Genomic DNA, 23,328 nt, shown 5'->3' with positions numbered 1-23,328 from the left:
TACAGATGCAGTGAAATGGCAGGACACCTGCACCCCAATATTTATAGCAGCCATGTCCACAATAGCCAAACTGTGGAAGGAGCCTCAGTGTCCATTGAAAGATGAATGGATAAAGATGTGGTCTATGTATATAATGGAATATTCCTCAGCCATTGTAAACTACGAATATTCACCATTTGATTAAATGTGGAAGGAATTGAAGGGTATTATGCTGAGTGAAGTATGTCAATCGGAGAAGGACAATCATCATATGGTTTCACTCATACATGAAATATAAAAAATAGTGAAAGGGATTATAGGGGTAAGGAGAGAAAAGGAGTGAGAAAAATCAGACGAGGAGAAAAACCATTAGAGACTCCTAACTGCGAAACGATAAAGGGGTAGTGGAAGAGGAGGTGGACAGTGGATGGGGCGACTGGTTTACAGACACTAAGGGGGGCACTTGATGGGATAAGCACTGGGTGTTGTACTATATGTTGGCAAATCGAACTCCAATAAAAAATATTCAAAAAAAAGAAGCATAGATAATTGAAAATATAAGATCTAATTTTTTAGTCTAAAACAGAAAATATGGAAGGCACTTTTGATGGACACTGGGTATATATATAGTATATATCATATATATATTATATAACTTATAAATAATGAATCACTAAATTCTATCCCTAAAGCCTACTTTTTCAGATATTTTAATTAACTAGAATTTAAATAAGAAATAATTTTGGTATTTTAAAAATTAAAAAAAATATATAGGTACCTATAATATCAGTGACCCACTTGGTAAATTAATTATAACTTCTATCATGAAATTTTAAATATCAGAATTCCGTAGTTGTGCACATGATTCAAATTATCTGGTTGTTACTAATAATCCACTCAACTGTAATGAAATATCACAGAAGAGGTAGAAGTCTAACAACGAATTATCCTAAATATAAATAGAATAAAATCACTGGCTATTTAAAGGAGCAGACAAGGGAAATGCATACCAAAATTGGTAATAAACACGACTTTGCATATGAATGGGTATTTTATTGACCCAAATATTTATACTAAGAAAGTAGCAATATTAGCTAAAAATGTCATGGTTTGAAGGGATAAACAGGGAAATTTAATGAAAATACAGTATCTTTAAATATTTCATATTGTTCCTTATTTTAACACAACAGATCAGACATGAAATTATATCTGAAATGAATTTTTATAAGATCAAGATCATAATGGTTATCGCCTTATAGGGTTTCATTGAAGCCTAAATGACAGAACACTTTAGGGGCTCCTGTGTAGCTCAGTAAGTGAAACAGCTGCCTCAGCTCAGGTAATAGAATCAATCCTCATTTCAGGCTCCCTGCTCAGTGGGGAGCCTACTTCTTCCTCTCTGTTTGCTGTTCCCCTGCTTGTGCTCCCTGGCCCTCTCCCTCATGCTTTGTCAAATAAATAAATCAAATCTTTTTAAAATTTTATAAATGAATAAATAACACAACACAATAAATAACACACACAGGCACCCATGTACATACATGTGAAAAAAGCATGTAAAACAGAGCTTAGCACATATTAGGTACACAGAGATGATAATTATTACTATTTTTTTATTATTATTGCTTCTATAATTACTATATCAGTACTTCAATAATTTTATTATTGCTGTTATCATTACTTATATATATATGTTTAATAATTTAAGCTATTATGCACCAAAAAGAGTAATATTCCATTATGAGAGACTATAACCAAGTAAAGTGAAATAAAATTCAATGTGGTGAATTGGAAGTGTATTGTATACCCACTGCCTGGTTAAATTGGTCCATGAGGCTTTCTGAGGGAAAAGAAAATGTGATATGTTGAAGAAGAATGTGTAGGTTTGCGTCACACACATACAGGTTTGTGAGGGAGCAAAGCAATTCTCCTTATTATGAAATTAATCAGCTGAAATGCTCACAATTTCATTTTTTTGCTAGCCATTTTATGTTATAATTAACCATTTTTCACTGTCTTGTCATGCTGGGGCCCAGAATCATACATCAAGCAATCATTGCAAAGTGATCTTATATCTGTTCCTTCTTACTGCCATGCCAGTTTAAGTGAGTCTGGTGAGTACTATCTTACAGTGACACTGATCCCACCATGACCAACATTCCACTGCCAACATCCCCTGACCTTTACAATAGCCCGAGCCAAAAATCAGAAAAAAAAATCCTAACTTTTCTTTACCTCTGCACTCCTCCATATGAAAATTACCATCCCAGGGATCCCTGGGTGGCGCAGCGGTTTGGCGCCTGCCTTTGGCCCAGGGCGCGATCCTGGAGACCCGGGATCGAATCCCACGTCGGGCTCCCGGTGCATGGAGCCTGCTTCTCCCTCTGCCTGTGTCTCTGCCTCTCTCTCTCTCTCACTGTGTGCCTATCATAAATAAATAAAAAAAATTTAAAAAAATAAAATAAAACATTTAAAGAAAAAAAAAAAAAAGAAAAAAAAAGAAAATTACCATCCCATGTGCATGTTGGCCATGTCTATGTCTTCCTCTGTGAGATTTCTCTTCATGTCTTTTGTCCATTTCATGATTGGATTGTTTGTTTCTTTGCTGTTGAGTTTAATAAGTTATTTATAGATCTTGGAAACTAGCCCTTTATCTGATACGTCATTTGCAAATATCTTCTCCCATTCTGTAGGTTGTCTTTTAGTTCCTCAAAGAGTTAAAAATAGACCTGCCCTATGACCCAGCAATTGCACTGCTGGGGATTTACCCCAAAGATACAGATGCAATGAAACGCTGGGACACCTGCACCCCGATGTTTCTAGCAGCAATGTCCACAATAGCCAAACTGTGGAAGGAGCCTCGGTGTCCATCGAAAGATGAATGGATCAAGAAGATGTGGTCTATGTATACAATGGAATATTATTCAGCCGTTAGAAATGACTAATACCCACCATTTGCTTCGACGTGGATGGAACTGGAGGGTATTATGCTGAGTGAAATAAGTCAATCGGAGAAGGATAAACATTATATGGTCTCATTCATTTGGGGAATATAAATAATAGTGAAAGGGAATATAAGGGAAGGGAGAAGAAATGTGTGGTAAATATCAGAAAGGGAGACAGAACATAAAGACTCCTAACTCTGGGAAACGAACTAGGGGTGGTGGAAGGGGAGGAGGGCAGGGGGTGGGGGTGAATGGGTGATGGGCACTGAGGGGGGCACTTGACAGGATGAACACTGGGTGTTATTCTGTATGTTGGCAAATTGAACACCAATAAAATATAAATTTATTATAAAAAAAACACAAAAAACAAACAAACAAAAAAAAAGAAAATCCCCACCCCTTACCAATTCTATCTATATAAATGCCTCTCATGGGTTATTCCCTCTCATGGCACTACATATTGTGTATGGTCATGGTGATTCTAAAGCATTTATTCTTTTCCTTTTCAATTGAACACTCCTGTGTGGGTTTAGTATCATTCTCATCTGATCACATACTTCAAGCTTTTCTTAAAATCAGTACAGTGTAGCTATTCAAATAAAGTTTGGATAATGGTAGGGTATAGGGGCCAGAAGCATACATTCTTCTTATTCTTTGCTGGTTTCACCTACATGGGATACTGCGCAATTTTGATTTCATCCTGGAATAGGTGTATTGGAAATGAAATCCAAGAATCTAGAAGCAGAAAGATGCAAGCCAATAGCCTATATACTTTGTATATTGATAATGCTAAATATTAATGAAGAATAACTCATCAAACTGTTAAAAAATAATTTAGGAAAGGAAAAGTCAAGAGGTCACCTGGTGATACACTTTTGCTATCCTTAACATTCCTACTGTATTATACAAGTTGGGAACATATAAAGTTTGGGCAACATATCTAGAATAATTCTAGTATGTTTTTTCAAAAAGCATAACACTTGAATTTATGACATAGAGGTTCAAAGGATTATAATATTGCAATGATATTTCAAGCAAGTATCACCTCCCATTTCTCCCCCCATAAATACACTTTTCGTCTACCCTAAGGTATTCTTTCTGGAACACAGTTTGAGCATGCAGGTAATCTGCTAGGTCACAATCCATGAATATTCCATTCCATTTACATAAAGATCAACTATTGTTTATCAAAAAGAATGAAATCTTGTTATTTGCAATGACATGGCTGGAACTAGAGGATATTTTACTAAACACAATAAGTCTGTAAGAGAAAGAAAATACCATACAGTTTTATTCATATGCAGAATTTAAGAAACAAAACAAACAGATGAACATATGGGAAAGGGAAGAAAATTAAATAAGATAAAATCAGAGAGGGAGGCAAATCATAAGAGGCCTTTAACAATAGGGAACACACTGAGGGTTGCTGGGCAGGAGTGGTTGGAGGATGGGGTAAGTGGGTGATGGGCATTAAAGAGGGCACCTGATGTAATGAGCTCTGAATATCACATGCAAGTGATGTATCACTAAAATCTACCCCTGAAACTAATATACACTGTATGTTAACTAACTAAAATTTAAATAAAAGCTTGAAAAAAAACAAGCAAAAATCCCAATCAATTAATTTTGTAAACAAAAAGATCTCCTTATCTCTAGTTCCCATTTCCATTGAAACTATATTTACATGATATTGTCTTCATTACTGCTTTGCCACACCTATATCCTTTCTTCCACATAAATAGTTTTTATCACCATTTCTAAGGTCTTTGAAGTCTTCCAATCTCTAAGGTTTCATGTCAAAATATCCTTCTGTGGTGACTTCCTTGCTCTCTTTACCATTCTTCCTTGCTTCTCTTTCTTACTTAGAACTGGACAGCTCACTATCTACATCCCGTTTGTTTTATTTTATTTGTTTATTCATAAGAGAAATCAGAGAGAGAGAGAGAGACAGAGAGAGAGAGAGAGAGAGAGAGAGCGCGCACAGACATAGGCAGAGGGAGAAGCAAGCTCCATGCAGGGAGCTGGATGTGGGACACGGTCCCAAGTCTTCAGGATCACACTCTGGGCAGAAGGTGGCGCTAAACTGCTGAGCCACCTGGACTGCACCTGAATCCCCAACAGTGCAATTGCTGGGTACATCCTGTTTGATCTACAGTTTCTCTGTCTGACTTTATGTTTTCTCTATGCACCCTGAATGTAACCTACTCAGCTCTTCCTTTCCTGGCCCCTAATGTCTCCCAAGGTCCAACCTCTCTCACCTCATTAAACTTTAACACCTCCTAGGACAGAACATTGTTGATGAGCTCTTTCACATATAACACACTGGGCTCATGGGCTTCCCAGAGGGTACCAACAAGCCCATTCTCATTGATGTCTGGTCATTGCTCATGCATTCCAGGAGTCTCTTTCAATGTCACTTCTAGAGTGACTGAGAGGCATGAGGTGATGCCTAAATCCAGGAATTTGCTTCAAAACAGCTGAGAGTTTGGAAGGACAGATGTGATAAATGGTTTGGGAAGAATAAGGAAGAACAGGGAGCACACCAACTACATTGAAGCCCTGTGCCTGTGTCATGTAGCTTCTGAAGAAGAGAATAGCCACCCTTTGATGGATGATTTGATTTGTCATGTACCCAGGGCACAACTAGGGAGGGACGTAAAGGGAACATGATGAAATAATTTAGATGGTGTGCAGTGGGGGCACTGAGGCAGACATTCCTCAGGGCAGAGTAGAAGAATCCTAGTGTCAAAGAGAGAATGGTGATAGTTCACTTCAGATTGATTAAAAAAAGTGAGATGAAGCATTTATTAAGGAAAACAAATCCTACCCTCTTGAAAACTTTCCCATTATAACCTCTGTTCTTAGCATATTTTATTCCCATTCTGAAGGACCTGCAAGCACATTGTTAAAGGAACATTGTATGGCCTGTCTCTTACATTAGATAGAAGTTCTAGGAAAGGTCACTGGCTGACCTCACCTGCTGAAGTATTGAGAGTCTCCTGGATGTTTGCAGTCAATGAATGAACCTACTTATCACACAGACTACTACAGAGAGACAGGTAAAAGATAGACATTTTTTTTCTAAGTGATTATACTTATTTTCATTTTTGATAGATTCATGAGTGATTAAAAAGTATACTAAATATGAAAGTAAACAAGAACATGTACTTGTCTTATATTTAGCTCTTATGGTACCCATACATTAATGAGCACTTGTGAATGACAGGCACTATTTTAAGCATCTAGCATTTATCAGCATCTTATATTTGTTAATTATTTATCATTGAAGGTCTGTATGGACCTACAGAAATTATACAATATACCCAGGTTATCTGGGTTGATAAAAAGTTTCAAGTCCTGAAGTTCTGGTGTCAGAATTCACATTCTAATGTAAACATCATTTCCCCATGAAATTTTAGCTACTTGACCCAATGGAAGGGCTTCATTGACAATATCTTGTTCTTTAGGAAGGGAAAACATGAAGAGGAGGGGCAAGATGACGGAAGAGTAGGGTCCCCAAATCACCTGTCCCCACCAAATTACCTAGATAACCTTCAAATCATCCTGAAAATCTACGAATTCAGCCTGAGATTTAAAGAGAGACCAGCTGGAAAGCTACAGTGAGAAGAGTTCGCGCTTCTATCAAGGTAGGAAGACGGGGGAAAAAGAAATAAAGAAACAAAAGGCCTCCCAGGGGGAGGGGCCCCGCGAGGAGCCGGGCTGAGGCCGGGGCGAGTGTCCCCAGGACAGGAGAGCCCCGTCCCGGAGGAGCAGGAGCTGCACCAACCTTCCCGGGTGGAAAGGGGCCCGCAGGGAGTTAGAGCAGGACCCAGGAGGGCGGGGATGCCCTCGGGCTCCCTGGGACACTAACAGGCACCTGCGCCCCGGGAGAGTGCGCCGAGCTCCCTAAGGGCTGCAGCGCGCACGGCGGGACCCGGAGCAGCTCGGAGGGGCTCGGGCGGAGGCTCCGCCCCGGAGCCTCCAGGCCCTGCAGACGGAGAGCCCCAGAGTTACTGCGGGGGCTGACTCCAGGGCTCCAGAGCTGGCCCCGCCACTGTGGTTGTTCCTCCTGGGGCCTCGCGGGGTGAACACCCCCCACTGAGCCCCGCACCGGGCAGGGGCAGAGCAGCTCCCCCAAGTGCTAACACCTGAAAATCAGCACAACAGGCCCCTCCCCCAGAAGACCAGCTGGACGGACCAGTTCCAAGGGAAGTCAAGGGACTTAAAGTATACAGAATCAGAAGATACTCCCCCGTGGTTTTTGTTTTTGTTTTGTTTTTCTTTTTGATTACTAATTGCTTCCCCCACCCCTTTTTTTCACCTTTCTTTTTCTTTCTCTTTTTCTTCTCTTTTTTCCTTTTTTTCTTCCTTTTTTCTTTTTCTCTTTTCTTTCCTTCTCTCCCTCTCTTTTTCTCCTTTTCCCAATACAACTTGTTTTTGGCCACTCTGCACTGAGCAAAATGACTACAAGGAAAACCTCACCTCAAAAGAATCAGAAACAATCCTCTCTCCCACAGAGTTACAAAATCTGGATTACAATTCATGTCAGAAAGCCAATTCAGAAGCACTATTGTACAGCTACTGGTGGCTCTAGAAAAAAGCATAAAGGACTCAAGAGACTTCCTGACTGCATAATTTAGATCCAATCAGGCAGAAATTAAAAATCAATTGAATGAGATGCCATCCAAACTAGAAGTCCTAACGATGAGGGTTAACGAGGTGGAAGAACGAGTGAGTGACATAGAAGACAAGTTGATGGCAAAGAGGGAAACTGAGGAAAAAAGAGACAGACAATTAAAGGACCATGAGGATAGATTAAGGGAAATAAACGACAGCCTGAGGAAGAAAAACCTACGTTTAATTGGGGTTCCCGAGGGTGCCGAAAGGGCCAGAGGGCCAGAATACGTATTTGAACAAATCATAGCTGAAAACATTCCTAATCTGGGATGGGAAACAGGCATTCAGATCCAGGAAATAGAGAGGTCCCCCCCCCAAAATCAATAAAAACCGTTCAACACCTCGACATTTAATAATAAAGCTTGCAAATTCCAAAGATAAAGAGAAGATCCTTAAAGCAGCAAGAGACAAGAAATCCCTGACTTTTATGGGAGGAATATTAGGGTAATAGCAGACCTCTCCACAGAGACCTGGCAGGCCAGAAAGGGCTGGCAGGATATATTCAGGGTCCTAAATGAGAAGAACATGCAACCAAGAATACTTTACCCAGCAAGGCTCTCATTCAAAATGGAAGGAGAGATAAAGAGCTTCTAAGACAAGCAGGAAGTGAGAGAATATGTGACCTCCAAACCAGCTCTGCAAGAAATTTTAAGGGGGACTCTTAGAATTCCCCTTTAAGAAGAAGTTCAGTGGAACAATCCACAAAAACAAGGACTGAATAGAAATCACGATGACACTAAACTCATACCTGTCAATAGTAACTCTGAATGTGAACAGGCTTAATGACCCCATCAAAAGGCGCAGGGTATCAGACTGGATTAAAAAGCAGGACCCATCTATTTGCTGTCTACAAGAGACACATTTTAGACAGAAGGACACCTTAAACCTGAAAATAAAAGGTTGGAGAACCATTTACCATTCAAATGGTCCTCAAAAGAAAGCAGGGGTAGCCATCCTTATATCAGATAAACTAAAATTTACCCCAAAGACTGTAGTGAGAGATGAAGAGGGACACTATATCATACTTAAAGGATCTATCCAACAAGAGGACTTAACAATCCTCAATATATATGCCCCGAGTGTGGGAGCTGCCAAATATTTAAACCAATTAATAGCCAAAGTGAAGGAATACTTAGATAATAATACACTTATACTTGTTGACTTCAATCTAGCTCTTTCCACCCTCGATAGGTCTTCTAAGCACAACATCTCCAAAGAAACGAGGGCTTTAAATGATACACAGGACCAGATGGATTTCACAGATATCTACAGAACTTTACATCCAAACTCAACTGAATACACATTCTTTTCAAATGGACATGGAACTTTCTCCAGAATAGACCACATACTGGGTCACAAATCAGGTCGGAACCGATACCAAAAGATTGGGATCATCTCCTGCATATTCTCAGACCATAATGCCTTGACATTAGAACTAAATCACAAGAAGAAGTTTGGAAGGACCTCAAACACGTGGAGGTTAAGGACCATCCTGCTAAAAGATGAAAGGGTCAACCAGGAAATTAAGGAAGAATTAAAAAGATTCATGGAAACTAATGAGAATGAAGATACAACTATTCAAATTGTTGGTATGCAGCAAAAGCAGTCCAAAGGGGGAAATACATCACAATACAAGCATCCATCCAAAAACGGGAAAGAACTCAAATACAAAAGCTAACCTTAAACATAAAGGAGCTAGGGAAAAAACAGCAGATGGACCCTACACCAAGCAGAAGAAGAGAGTTAATTAAAATTCGAGCAGAACTCAATGAAATCGAGACCAGAAGAACTATGGAACAGATCAACAAAACCAGGAGTTGGTTCTTTGAAAGAATTAATAAGATAGATAATCCATTAGTCAGCCTTATTAAAAAGAAGAGAGAGAAGACTCAAATTAATAAAATCATGAATGAGAAAGGAGAGATCACTACCACACCAAGGAAATACAAACGATTTTAAAAACATATTATGAACAGCTATATGCTAATAAATTAGGGAAACTAGAAAAAATGTACACATTCCTGGAAAGCCACAAACTACAAAACTGGAACAGGAAGAAATATAAAACCTGAAGAGGCCCAAAAACAGGGAGGAAATTGAATCAGTCATCAAAAACCTCCCAAGACACAAGAGTCCAGGGCCAGATGGCTTCTCAGGGGAATTCTATCAAATGTTTAAAGAAGAAATCATACCTATTCTATTAGAGCTGGTTGGAAAGGTAGAAAGAGATGGAGTACTTCCAAATTCGTTCTATGAGGCCAGCATCACCTTAATTCCAAAACCAGACAAAGACCCCACCAAAAAGGAGAATTACAGACCAATATCCCTGATGAACATGGATGCAAAAATTCTCAACAAGATACTAGGCAGTAGGATCCAACAATACATTAAGAAAATTATTCACCATGACAGATGCAAAAATTCTCAACAAGATACTAGCCAATAGGATCCAACAATACATTAAGAAAATTATTCACCATGACGGTGAATTATCCTATGAAGTAGGATTTATCCCCTGATGAACATGGATGCAAAAATTCTCAACAAGATACTAGCCAATAGGATCCAACAATACATTAAGAAAATTATTCAGCATGACGGTGAATTATCCTATGAAGTAGGATTTATCCCCGGGACACAAGGCTGGTTCAACACTCGTAAAACAATCAACGTGATTCATCATATCAGCAAGAGAAAAACCAAGAACCATATGATCCTCTCATTAGATGCAGAGAAAGCATTTGACAAAATATAGCATCCATTCCTGATCAAAACCCTTCAGAGTGTAGGGATAGAGGGAACATTCCTCGACATCTTAAAGCCATCTACAAAAAGCCCACAGCAAATATCATTCTCATTGGGGAGGCACTGGGAGCCTTTCCCCTAAGATCAGGAATAAGACAGGGATGTCCACTCTCACCACTGCTATTCAACATAGTATTGGAAGTCCTAGCCTCAGTAATCAGACAACAAAAAGACATTAAAGGCATTCAAATTGGCAAAGAAGAAGTCACTCTCCATCTTCGCCGATGACATGATACTCTACATAGAAAACCCAAAAGCCTCCACCCCAAGATTGCTAGAAAACATACAGCAATTTGGCAGTGTGGCAGGATACAAAATCAGTGCCCAGAAGTTAGTGGCATTTCTGTACACTAACAATGAGACTGAAGAAAGAGAAATTAAGGAGTCAATTCCATTTACAATTGAACCCAAAAGCATTAGATACTTAGGAATAAACCTAACCAAAGAGGTAATGGATCTATACCCTAAAAACTATAGAACACTTCTGAAAGAAATTGAGGAAGACACAAAGAGATGGAAAAATATTCCATGCTCATGGATTGGCAGAATTAATATTGTGAAAATGTCAATGTTACCCAGGGCAATTGACACGTTTAATGCAATCCCTATCAAAATACCATGGACTTTCTTCAGAGAGTTAGAACAAATTATTTTAAGATTTGTGTGGAATCAGAAAAGACCCTGAATAGCCAGGGGAATTTTAAAAAAAGAAAACCATATCTGGGGGCTTCACAATGCCAGATTTCAGGTTGTACTACAAAGCTGTGGTCAACAAGACAGTGCGGTACTGGCACAAAAACAGACACATAGATCAATGGAACAGAATAGAGAATCCAGGAGTGGACCCTCAACTTTATGGTCAACTAATATTTGATAAAGGAGGAAAGACTATCCATTGGAAGAAAAACAGTCTCTTCAATAAATGGTGCTGGGAAAATTGGACATCCACATGCAGAAGAATGAAACTAGACCACTCTCTTTCACCATACACAAAGATAAACTCAAAATGGATGAAAGATCTAAATGTGAGACAAGATTCCATCAAAATCCTAGAGGAGAACACAGGCAACACCCTTTTTGAACTAGGCCATAGTAACTTCTTGCGAGATACATGCACGAAGGCAAAAGAAACAAAAGCAAAAATGAACTCTTGGGTCTCCATCAAGATAAGAAGGTTTTGCACAGCAAAGGATACAGTCAACAAAACTAAAAGACAACCTACAGAATGGGGGAAGAAATTTGCAAATGACGTATCAGATAAAGGGCTAGTTTCCAAGATCTATAAAGAACTTATTAAGGAGGGCGGGTGTTGGAGGGGAATGGGTGACGGGCACTGAGGTGGACACTTGACGGGATGAGCACTGGGTGTTTTTCTGTATGTTGGTAAATTGAACACCAATAAAAATTAATAAAAAAAAAAAGAATATGAGCACCCTGCCAAAAAAAAATAAAAAATAAAAAAAAATAAACTCAACACCAGAGAAACAAACAATCCAATCATGAAATGGGCAAAAGACATGAAGAGAAACCTCACAGAGGAAGACACAGACATGGCCAACATGCACATGAGACAATGCTCTGCATCACTTGCCATCAGGGAAGTACAGATCAAAACCACAATGAGATACCACCTCACACCAGTGAGAATGGGGAAAATTAACAAGGCAGGAAACCACAAATGTTGGAGAGGATGCAGAGAAAAGGGAACCCTCTTACACTGTTGGTGGGAATGTGAACTGGTGCAGCCACTCTGGAAAACTGTATGGAGGTTCCTCAAAGAGTGAAAAATAGACCTGCCCTACGACCCAGCAATTGCACTGCTGGGGATTTACCCCAAAGATTCAGATGCAATGAAACGCCGGGACACCTGCACCCCGATGTTTCTAGCTGCAATGTCCACAATAGCCAAACTGTGGAAGGAGCCTCGGTGTCCATCGAAAGATGAATGTATCAAGAAGATGTGGTTTATGTATACAATGGAATATTAGGCATTAGAAATGAGAAATACCCACCATTTGCTCCGATGTGGAGGGATCTGGTGGTTATTATGTTGAGTGAATAAGTCAATCGGAGAAGGACAAACACTATATTGTCTCATTCATTTGGGGAATATAAAAAATAGTGAAAGGCAATAAAGGGGATAGGAGAGAAAATGAGTGGGAAATATCAGAGAGCGTGCAGAACATTAGAGACTCTTAACTCTGGGAAATGAACAAAGGGTGATGGAAAGGGAGGTGGGTCGGAGATTGGGGTGACTGGGTGAGAGGCACTGAGTTGGGCACTTGATGGGCTGAGCAGTGGGTTTAATGCTATATGTTCGTATATTGAACTCCAATAAAAGAAATTTTTTAAAAATGTAGAATTGTGGCAGATTCTTTAAAAACATATTAACTTGAGAAATAGAAGATATAAAGAAAGTACAATTTTTTAATTGAACCAAATTCTAGAATTGTCCAAACTACAGGATAGAGATGCAAATATTATCAGTGGTTGTATCATCGTTGAGTGGTTTTACTGGATCAGGGCATAGAAAACATTTCAAATCTGGTGAAAATTGTCTTTTGCTACAGGGATAAGCCCTGTACAAGCCTATGTTATTGAAACTAGCTGAAAGGTAAATCTAGTTTTCCAGTGTTTGTAGGTTATACCAGAATTCAAAAGATATTAACAGTTAACATTGAACACTTTGTTTTCACTATCTGGTTCATTCTTTGCACAAATATCAATGGTGTAGTGTGATGTGAAAATATTTTAATGATTTGTGATTAACAGATTTTTAACAATCCACAATTTGATGTGTTGATGTCAACTTAGTAAAAGATCTAAGTAAGATAGGGTGTGATAATGGATAAAAACTAGAAACCTACAAGAGACACCTGGCTTGAAAGGGAGAGCTAGATAACATTTATCATGCAAATGATTTCAAAAAAGGAGCCAAAATATCAATACTTATATAAGACAAACTAGATTTTTCCCCTTTTCCTTTTTTTTAAATAATAAATTTATTTTTTATTGGTGTTCAATTTGCCAAAATACAGAATAACGCCCAATGCTCATTCCATCAAGTGCCCCCCTCAGTGCCCGTCACCCATTCACCCCACCCCCTGCCCTCCTCCCCTTCCACCACCCCGAGTTCAGTTCCCAGAGTTAGGAGTCTTCATGTTCTGTCTCCCTTTCTGATATTTCCTACCCATTTTTTCTCCCTTCCCTTCTATCCCTTTCACTGTTATTTATATTCCCCAAATGAATGAGACCATACCATGTTTGTCCTTCTCCAATTGACTTATTTCACTCAGCATAATACATTACAGTTTGAAGCAAATGGTGGGTATTTGTCATTTCTAATGGCTGAGTAATATTCCATTGTATACATAAACCACATCTTCTTTACCCATTCATCTGTCGCACACCGAGACTCCTTCCACAGTTTGGCTATTGTGGACATTGCTGCTAGATGCATCGGGGTGCAGTTGTCCTGCCATTTCATTGCATCTGTATCTTTGGGGTAAATCCCCAGCAGTGCAATTGCTGGGTCGTAGGGCAGGTCTATTTTTCACTCTTTGAGGAACCTCCATACAGTTTTCCAGAGTGGCTGCACCAGTTCACATTCCCACCAACAGTGTAAGAGGGTTCCCTTTTCTCTGCATCCTCTCCAACATTTGTGGTTTCCTGCCTTGTTAATTTTCCCCATTCTCACTGGTGTGAGGTGGTATCTCATTGTGGTTTTGATCTGTACTTCCCTGATGGCAAATGATGCAGAGCATTTTCTTTTTCTTTTTCTTTCTTTTTTTTTTTTTTTTTTGCAGAGCATTTTCTTATGTGCATGTTGGCCACGTCTAGGTCTTCCTCTGTGAGGTTTCTCTTCATGTCTTTTGCCCATTTCATGTTTGGATTGTTTGTTTCTTTGGTGTTGAGTTTAATAAGTTCTTTATAGATCTTGGAAATTAGCCCTTTTAAGATTTGTGTGGAATCAGAAAAGACCCCAAATAGCCAGGGGAATTTTAAAAAAGAAAACCATAGCTGGGGGCATCACAATGCCAGATTTTAGGTTGTACTACAAAGCTGTGGTCATCAAGACAGTGCGGTACTGGCACAAAAACAGACACATAGATCAATGGAACAGAATAGAGAATCCAGGAGTGGACCCTCAACTTTATGGTCAACTAATATTCGATAAAGGAGGAAAGACTATCCATTGGAAGAAAAACAGTCTCTTCAATAAATGGTGCTGGGAAAATTGGACATCCACATGCAGAAGAATGAAACTAGACCACTCTCTTTCACCATACACAAAGATAAACTCAAAATGGTGGAAAGATCTAAATGTGAGACAAGATTCCATCAAAATCCTAGAGGAGAACACAGGCAATGCCCTTTTTGATCTAGGCCATATTAACTTCTTGCAAGATACATGCACGAAGGCAAAAGAAACAAAAGCAAAAATGAACTATTGGGACTTCTTCAAGATAAGAAGCTTTGCACAGCAAAGGATACAGTCAACAAAACTAAAAGACAACTTACAGAATGGGAGAAGATATTTGCAAATGACGTATCCCCCTTTCCTTTTAAGTGTGCTCCACACTGGGCATGAAGACCAATGTTGGGCTTGAACTCACACACCTGAGATCACGTTCTGAGCTGAGATCAAGAGTTGTATGCTTAACCAACTGAGTCACGCAGGCACCCCTAGACATACTATATTTTAAAATGAAGACTGTAACAAGAGACAAAGAAGAGCACTCTATCATAATAAAGAGATCTATCCAGCAAGAAGATGTAACAATTGTAAATATTTATGCACCCAATTTGGGATAACCAAGATACATAAAACTATTAATAACAAATATGAAGGAACTCATTAATTATAATGCAATAATAGTAAGTGATTTTAACACTTAACTTACAACAATGGAGATATCATCTAAGAAAATCAACACGGAAACAATGACTTTGAATGACACACTGGAGTAGATGGACATAAGATATATGTTCAGAAAATTACATGTAAAGGAGCAGAATACATATTCTTTTGGAATGTGTATGGGATATTCTCCAGAATATATCACATAATAAGTCACAAATCAGTCCAACAAATACACAAATATTGAAATTATATCACACATATTTTCTGATCACAACACTATGAAACTTGAAGTCAAGCACAGGAACACATTTGGAAAGACTACCAATAGAAGATGATTAGACAATATGCTAGTAAGGAATGAATGAGTCAACCAGAAAATTAAAAAAGAAATTTTAAAAATATGGAAACAAATGAAAATGGAAACACAATGGTCCAAAAACTTGGGGATGAAGAAAAGTAGTCCTAAGAGGGAAGTTCCCAGCAATACAGCCTACCACAAGAAGCAAGAAAAATCTCAAATAAATAACATAACCTTACACCTAAAGGAGCTAGAAATAGAACAACAAAGTCTTAAGCCAGAAGAAGTAGGAAAACAACAAAGATTACAGCAGAAATAACTGATGTAGAAACTAAAAAGCAAACAAACAAACAAATAAACAAGAACAATGAAATGGAGATGATTCTTTGAAATAATTAATGTTTGATAAACCACTAGATAGACTTATTAAAAAGAATTTTTTAAAAAGGACCCAAATAAATTAAATCACAAATGAGAGAGAACTCAAAACCTAAACCATTGATATGCAGTTACAAAAGACTATTACAAAAAATTATATGTCAACTAATTAGACAATCTAGAAGAAATATATAACTTCTTAGAAACATATGAATTACCACAACTGAACCAGGAAGAATGGAGAACTTAAAAAGACAGATAATAAGCAAAGAAATTAAATCAGAAATCAAAAATCTCGTGAGAATCAGGGAAATGAAATCAAAATCACAGTAAAAATCACCTCACACTGGTCAGAGTGGCTAAAATGAACAACTCAGGAAACACTAGATGTTGACAAAGATGCAGAGAAAGGTGAACCCTATTTCACTGTTGGCAGGAATGCAAACTGGTGCAGCCACTCTGGAAAACAGTATGGAGGCTCCTTAAAAATTAAAAAAGAATAATAGAGCTACCCTATGACCCAGCAATTGCGCTACTAGGTATTTATCCATAGGATACAAACATAGTGCAATTTAAAGGGGTATACCTCTCCAACGTTTATAGCAACAGCAACAATGTTCACAATTTCCAAAATATGGAGTCTAGATGTCTGTCAATAGGTGAATGGATAAAGAAAATAGATGATGACAAATAGATAGACAGATATAGATATTACTCAGCCAAAAAAAAAAAAAAAGAATGAAATCTTGCCACACTGGTGGTACTAGAGGGTATTATGCTTAGTGAATTAAGTCAGTCAGAGAAAGACAAATACCATATGATTTCACACATATGAGTCATGTAAGAGACCAAAGAGATAAACATAGGGGAAGGAAGGAAAAATAAAATAAGAGGGAAACAGAGAGGGAGGCAAACCATTGGAGACTCTTAGCTATAAGGAACAAACTGAGGGTTACTGGAAGGGGAGGTAGGTGGGGGAATGGGGTAACTGCATGATGGACATTGAGGAGAGTATTTGAAGTAATGAATACTAGGTTTGGTATGCAACTGATGAATCACTGAATTCTAACTCTGAAACTAATAATACAGTAAATTTTTAAATTAAATTAAAATTAAATTATATTAAATTCTATCTCTGAAACTAATAATATGGTATATATCAATTAAATTTAATTTAAATGATAATTAAAAAATAAATCTCACAATAAACAAAATCCAGTGCCACATGGCTTCACAGGGGAAACTTAAAGAGTTAATAGCTATCTTTTCCAAACTATTCCAATAAATAGAAATGGAAGAAAAACTACCAAGCTCATTCTATGAGGCCACCATTACCTTGATCACAAACCTAAACAAAGACTCCACTAAAAAAGAGAACTACAGACCAATATCCCAGATAAGCATGGATGCATAAATTCTCCCCCAAATACTAGCAAATCAAATTCAACAATACGTTAAAAGAATCATTTACCAAGACCAAGTGGGATTTCTTCTTGGGCTGTAAGTGTATTTCAATTCACACATCAATCGATGTGATACACCACATTAATAAAAGAAAGGGTAAGAAACATCTGATCCTCTCAATATACGAAAAATAAACATTTGATAAAGTACAACATTCATTCATGATAAAAACTGTCAAAGAAGTAGGGATAGAGGAACATACTTAAACATAATAGAGGTCAAATACAAAACAAAACAAAGCAAAAAACAAAACAAACAAAACAAAACAAAAAACCCCGTAGCTAATACCTTCTGATGGGGAGAAACTTAGAGCTTTTCCATTACACTCATAAATAAGAAAGGTATGTCCACTCTCAAAACTGTTATTTAATATAGAACTGGAAGTCCTGCCACAGCAATCAGACAGCAAAAGAAAATAAAACACATCTAAATCAGAAAGGAAAAAAAAGACAAACATTCACTATTTTCATGATAGGATATTCTATTGAGGAAATCCTGCAGATTCCACCAAAACATTGCTAGAATGATACATGAATTTCTTAAAGTTCCAGGATACATAATAAATGTATAGAAATCTGTTGACTTTCTATACACCAACAATGAAGCAGCGGAAAGAACTATCAAATAATAATCCTATTTACAATTGCACTAAAAACCATATGGTACATAGGAATTAACCTAACCAAAGGTGTTCATAGATTGGAGAAACCAATATTATTATAGTCTCTATACTCACAAAATAATCTACATATTTATTCTATTTTTTAAAATATTATTTATTTATTTATTTATTTATTTATTTATTTATTTAATGAGAGACACAGAGAGAGAGGCAGAGACAAACGCAGAGGGGAAAGCAGGCTCCTCACAGGGAGCCTGATGCTGGACTCGATCCTGAATTCTGAGATCATGCTCTGAACTGAAGCAGACTCTCCACCACTGAGCCACCCAGGTGTCCCAACACATTTAATGCAATCCCTATCAAAATACCACCAAAAATTTTCAAGAGCTAGAACAAATCACCTTAAAATTTGTGTGGAACCACAGAAGACCCTAAATAGCCAATGTAATCTTGAAAAAGAAAAGCAAAGCTGGAGGCATCCCAATTCCAGACTTCTATTTATATTACAAATCTGCAGCAATCAAGACAGTCTGATACTGGCACAAAAATAGACACATAGATCAATGGAACAGAAGACCCAGAAATGAACCCACAAGTATATGATCAACTAATGAACAAATCAGGAAAGAATATACAAAGAGAAAAAGACCACCTTCTCAACAAATAGTCCTTGGAAAACTGGACAGCATCATGCAAAAAATTGAAACTGAGCCACTTTCTTACACCATACATTAAAAACAAACTCAAAATGGATTAAAGACCTAAATGTGAGATAAGAAAATATCAATTACCTGGAGGAGAACACAGGCAACTCACCTCTTTGAATTAGCCATAGCAACTTCTGAATATGCTTCCTGATGCAAGGGAAACAAAAGGAAAAACAGACTATTGAAACTTCATCAAGATTAAATCTTCTGCTTAGTAAAGGAAACAAAATCAATGAAACTAAAAGACAAGCTACAAAATGGAAAAGATATTTGCAAATGACATATTTGATAAAGGGTTGGTATCAAAAATGTATAAAGAACTTATCAAACTCAATGGCCAAAAAATAAATAATTCTGTTAAAATTAACAAAGTGAAATAAATATTTTTCCAAAGAAGATGTGCAGATCACTAACATACACAGGTAACGTTGCCCATCATCACTCAGCATCAGGTAACTACAAATCAAAACTAGGATAAGTTACTGCATCACATCTGTTAGATAAAATTAATAAGACAAAGAACAATAGGCATTGACAAGGATGTGGAGAAAGGGAAGCACTCTTACATGGTTGTTGGGAAAGCACACTGGTGCAGCCAGCATGGAAAACAGAATGGTGGTTCATAAAAATAAAAAATAGAACTATCCTATGACCCAGCAATTGAACTACTAGGTATTTACCTAAAGGATACAAACAGTGATTTGAAGGGGCATGTACAACCCAAAGGTTTTAGCCATATTATCAATAATAGCCAAATTATGGAAATATCTCAAATGCTCATCAATTGATTTATTGATAAAAAAAGTTGTAGTTGTAATAATGTAAAAAAGTCATAATAAAAATATTACTCAGTCACAGATAATTATGAAATCTTACCAAGTGCAATGACCTGAAGGAAGCTATGGACTATTATTCTAAGCAAAAATGTCAGTCAGGAAAAGACAAATACTATATCATTTCATTCATATGTGGAATGTAAGAAACAAAACAGATGAACAGAGTGGTAAAAAGAGAGAGAGAGAGAAATAAAGAGAAACAAAACAGAAATAATCTTAACTATACAGAACAAACTGATGGTTACTTCAGGGGAGGTAGGTGAAGGGATGGGTTAAATAGGTAATGGTGGTTGAGGAGGCCACATACTGATGAGGACAGGGTGTTGTATGTAAGAGTTGAATCACTAAATTCTGCACCTGACACTAGTATTACACTGTATGTTAACTAACTGGAATTTAAATAAAAATAGAAAAAATATTAAGATAAAAAATAATAAAAATAATATAATGATTATACATGAAAAAATGATCCAACATGCAGTTATGTCTGCATTTCAAAGTGAAATATTAACAGCTATAGATTTAATGCATATGTAACTTTTCTCTAGAAAATCACACACCATTTTTTTAAATCTTGAAATCACATATATACAATGTAATCTCAGTTATGACTTAAGGCAGCACATTGACCCATACACTTTCTCAGGGCTCCCTTGACTTCACTATTCCTCATACTGTAAATCAGGGGGTTCAATAAAGGAGTAAAGATTGTATAGAACACTGACACTATTTTATCGTGGTTAGCTGACCTATAGGATTTGGGTCCCATGTAGGTAAAAATGCCAGCTCCATAAAAGAGTCCCACCACAGTCAGATGTGAGGAGCAGGTGGAGAAAGCCTTCTTGCGGGCTTCTCTAGAACGCATCTGGAGAACCACAGCAAGGATGAGACTGTAGGAAATCAGGATGAGAGAAAATGGAACCAGCAGCATTAATACACAGCAGATATACATGACATACTCAAAAACAAACGTGTCAGCACAAGCCAAACGCACCAGAGTGGGGGCCTCACAGAAGAAATGATTGATCTCATGTGCATCACAGAATGGAAAACTCAGGGTGGCAGCAGCCTGCATGAGCCCATCAGCTGCCCCCAAGAACCAGGACCCCATGGTCATTCTCAGGCATAATTGCCAGCTCATGAGAACGGGGTACCTCAGTGGGTGGCAAACAGCCACATAGCGGTCATAGGACATGGCTGCTAAGAGGAAGCACTCGCCCCCTGCCAAAGTAAGGAAGACAAATATCTGCAACCCACAGCCAGCAGGGGAGATGGACTTCTTGCCACTCAAGTAGTCAGCTGCCATTTTGGGCACAATGGTGGAGATCAGCATCATGTCCATGAGGGAGAGTTGACTCAGTAGGAAGTACATGGGTGTGTGGAGATGGACATCCTGATGAATCAGGAGAATCATGAGGGCATTGCCCACGAGGGAGCTGAAAGCAATTGTCAGAACCATCACAAAGAGAAACAGGTGGGCTTCTGTGTAGTTAAAGAGTCCCAGGAGAATGAAATCTGAGGTGGTGTTCCAGATGTTCATGATTTCAAAAAGGAATAACTCTGCAAATGAAGAGTTATTGATAGTTTTCATCGTTTACAATGCTCTATTTGAATTAAAATTTTCATGAAAAAATTTTGCGTGAAAATGTTGAAATCTTTTCAAAATCTTTCATCTGTGATTTCCAAAGTCTTTTTAACCTGGACATGATGTTAATTGTGCTTTTTAAAAATAGATTATAAACTGTTCTGTTTGCTTAATTGGCATCATGAATAAAATTTCTTGATAAGTTGAATGTAAGTTGTCAGTATGTCTTGTAGTACTTGATATAATGGTGAAAAAATATTCATTCTATCATTTATATTTGTGTTTGCTTTTATCAGGCATAGTAAATATTTGTAGAAGCTGTATTAAATCAATGTGTTCAGAAATATAAAAGCTAGGTACATGTAAATGTTTCACATACATAACTAACATACAAAAATTTATTTTAACCTAACAAATAGATATTTTTCCTTACATTGATTAATCTTGGAAGGCATATTTACTTTCCGAAGAAGAGAAGTTATATTTTAAAGTGTCAGAACTAGAAGAAATTAGTCTGTAGATAGTAACCTAATTTATAATTGTTAGTGCATTTCATTTAACTTTATCAAGTTATAAACTGAATATAATAATTCATTTCTTAGAATATATTCCCCAAAGCAAGACTATGATACTAAATGCAACATTTCATTAACTGTATAAAGGGATTTTATATACTGATAAATATCTCCTAAAAGTCACAGATACATGCTCTTTTAGGGGGAAATGTGAAAATAAAACTTATTAGTACCCAATACAGAGATAAATTCATTTCTTCTTTAGTCCCAAGAGAATCTAAATCTCTAAAAGCATTTTCATCCCTGATCTGCTAGTACTGAAACTGTTTTAGCATATTGAATGAATAGGATCATACTTGAAGAGATGAAGATGCTAATTCAATATCAAAGATACATTCTAAATTAATAATGAAAGGGTATGGCAGGAGTCCACTTCTTTAATTTAATTTGTCTGCAATTTCCATATGCCTCCAATACTGAAATGCCAGTCAAGACAGAGAAAGTGCAAAAAACTCATCAATCCGTAACTCCTTTGCTTCAGCATCCTCATTGTCCTGACAGCATTCTACTTCAGGGGTTTAATTGGTTGTTTCAAAGTTAAACATTCTAAATACACACTCCCTCCTTACCACATTTCCCAAAACATTGTTATCTACACACTGTCCTATCAGTAAAACTTGCACCCTGCAAGTCTAGTAACTTTATGAACTCCCTAATTATGGATCTCTCTATTGCTTTCCTGAAACACTCAAAACCCTTCTAAATCTTTTCTTTGACTTGAAGCTTTCTTATTTCCATAATTCTAAATTTTCTCACTCCTGAAAAATGAAAAATGTAAAACTTACTTGAAGGCAATGTGTAATATAATTGCAGAGTGTTGGGTAGATTTACTAAAATGTTACTAAAAAGTTTACTAAAACGACTTTTGCTATCATCTTACCCATTTTAAATGCATGTCACTATAATGTCATTATTATGGTTACATTATTCTGCAATCATGGCCAGTATACAACTCCAGGACTCTTCATAATTAAAACTGAATTTCTGTACCCATTAAACAACAATTTCCTGTTTCACTCTGTCCCTGGGAACTTGCAACTACCATTCTCCTATTCTGGCTCTAAAAAATTGACTACTCAAAGATCTTGAGATTAGTGGGATTCCATAGAATTTGCCTTTTTGTGATTGGCTTCTTTGACTTAAAATCATGTCCTCAAAGGTCATTATGTTGTAACGTGTCAGAATTCCTTTCTGTTCGAAGGTGATTAATATTACTTTACATGTATGTACAACATTTTCTTTATTAATTCAGTCCATCAATGGACATTTGAGTTAATATCATTCACTTCAATTGTATATTTTAAATAACTTTAATGAGTTTTTAAATATATATTTTAAATTTTTATAATATGAATAAATAGAGCTTAATAATACACCAATTTGAGCTAATTTTTCTGCTTTACAGACATGAAGGAGAGATCAAAGACATTACAAAAGTTAAAATTATTTTACATTTAGCAAATACTTTTTATGATACTTTTTCTTCTGCAGTTTATAATTTTGGATTTACTTTTAATTCAGAAATATTAATGTTTCACTTTCAATTGAGATAGGTATGTACCTATGCATTACTTTCAGCTGAAATTGTATGTA

The 23,328-nt window shown here is 37.2% G+C and overlaps 1 protein-coding gene across 1 annotated transcript; it reads right to left on the bottom strand.

Annotated features, from left to right (window-relative positions):
- Positions 1-850: 850 nt before the first annotated feature.
- Positions 851-21,115, bottom strand: LOC112911024 (olfactory receptor 2T33-like). The gene is made up of 3 exons (XM_072762709.1): positions 20,212-21,115; positions 14,283-14,356; positions 851-928 (listed from the first exon to the last, which is right to left on the bottom strand). Exons 1-3 carry the CDS (start codon positions 21,113-21,115, stop codon positions 851-853), a joined length of 1,056 nt encoding a protein of 351 aa, XP_072618810.1.
- Positions 21,116-23,328: the final 2,213 nt, after the last annotated feature.

This window comes from Vulpes vulpes, chromosome 7 (assembly GCF_048418805.1).
Source record: "Vulpes vulpes isolate BD-2025 chromosome 7, VulVul3, whole genome shotgun sequence".
Lineage (NCBI taxonomy): Eukaryota > Metazoa > Chordata > Mammalia > Carnivora > Canidae > Vulpes > Vulpes vulpes.
This window is presented reverse-complemented; position numbering and strand designations above follow the sequence as displayed.